The sequence below is a fragment of the Aphanomyces astaci genome, assembly GCF_000520075.1.
Source record: "Aphanomyces astaci strain APO3 unplaced genomic scaffold supercont1.537, whole genome shotgun sequence".
Classification (NCBI taxonomy): domain Eukaryota; phylum Oomycota; class Saprolegniomycetes; order Saprolegniales; family Verrucalvaceae; genus Aphanomyces; species Aphanomyces astaci.
The window spans coordinates 2248-2639 of NW_009798800.1; the positions used below are offsets into that span (position 1 = coordinate 2248).

Below are 392 nucleotides of genomic sequence, written 5' to 3' on the forward strand. Positions count from 1 at the left end.
AAGGGTTTATTGACATTCACTCGCTCTTTGGGCTCATCTTCTACCCGTACGGAGACAATGACCAGCCAATCGGCGACGGGTTTGACGAGAAGTTTGACGTCCTCGGCCGTGGATTGGAAAGCGTCCTGGGGGCGTACACCGTTGTACCGTGGCTTCAAAGATTTTTCTCTTCGCATGGATTGTCGTATGGATTGTTTCAAGATTACGCGTTCCGTGAGTTTAAGAAGCCTGTCCTGCAGTTTGAAATTATCGGCCATGATTTTGTCGTGGACATGACGACCATCAAGACACGCGGCCTCGAAGTGTACAAAGGCATCAACCAATTCGCCAAGGAAGTGACCGTGTTCAATGGTGGAGACGCCACGCCCTCCAATCCGTCTTGTGGTGATTAG

General features: G+C 50.5%; 1 protein-coding gene across 1 annotated transcript in view; it reads left to right on the top strand.

The window, feature by feature from the left end:
* Positions 1-392, top strand: part of H257_19379 (hypothetical protein) — a gene marked incomplete at both ends in the record, with an annotated part of 1517 nt that extends 1125 nt beyond the window's left edge. The window contains one exon of the mRNA XM_009848525.1: positions 161-392. Coding sequence (XP_009846827.1) covers positions 161-392 — 232 coding nt within the window. The remainder of the gene's footprint in view (positions 1-160) is intronic.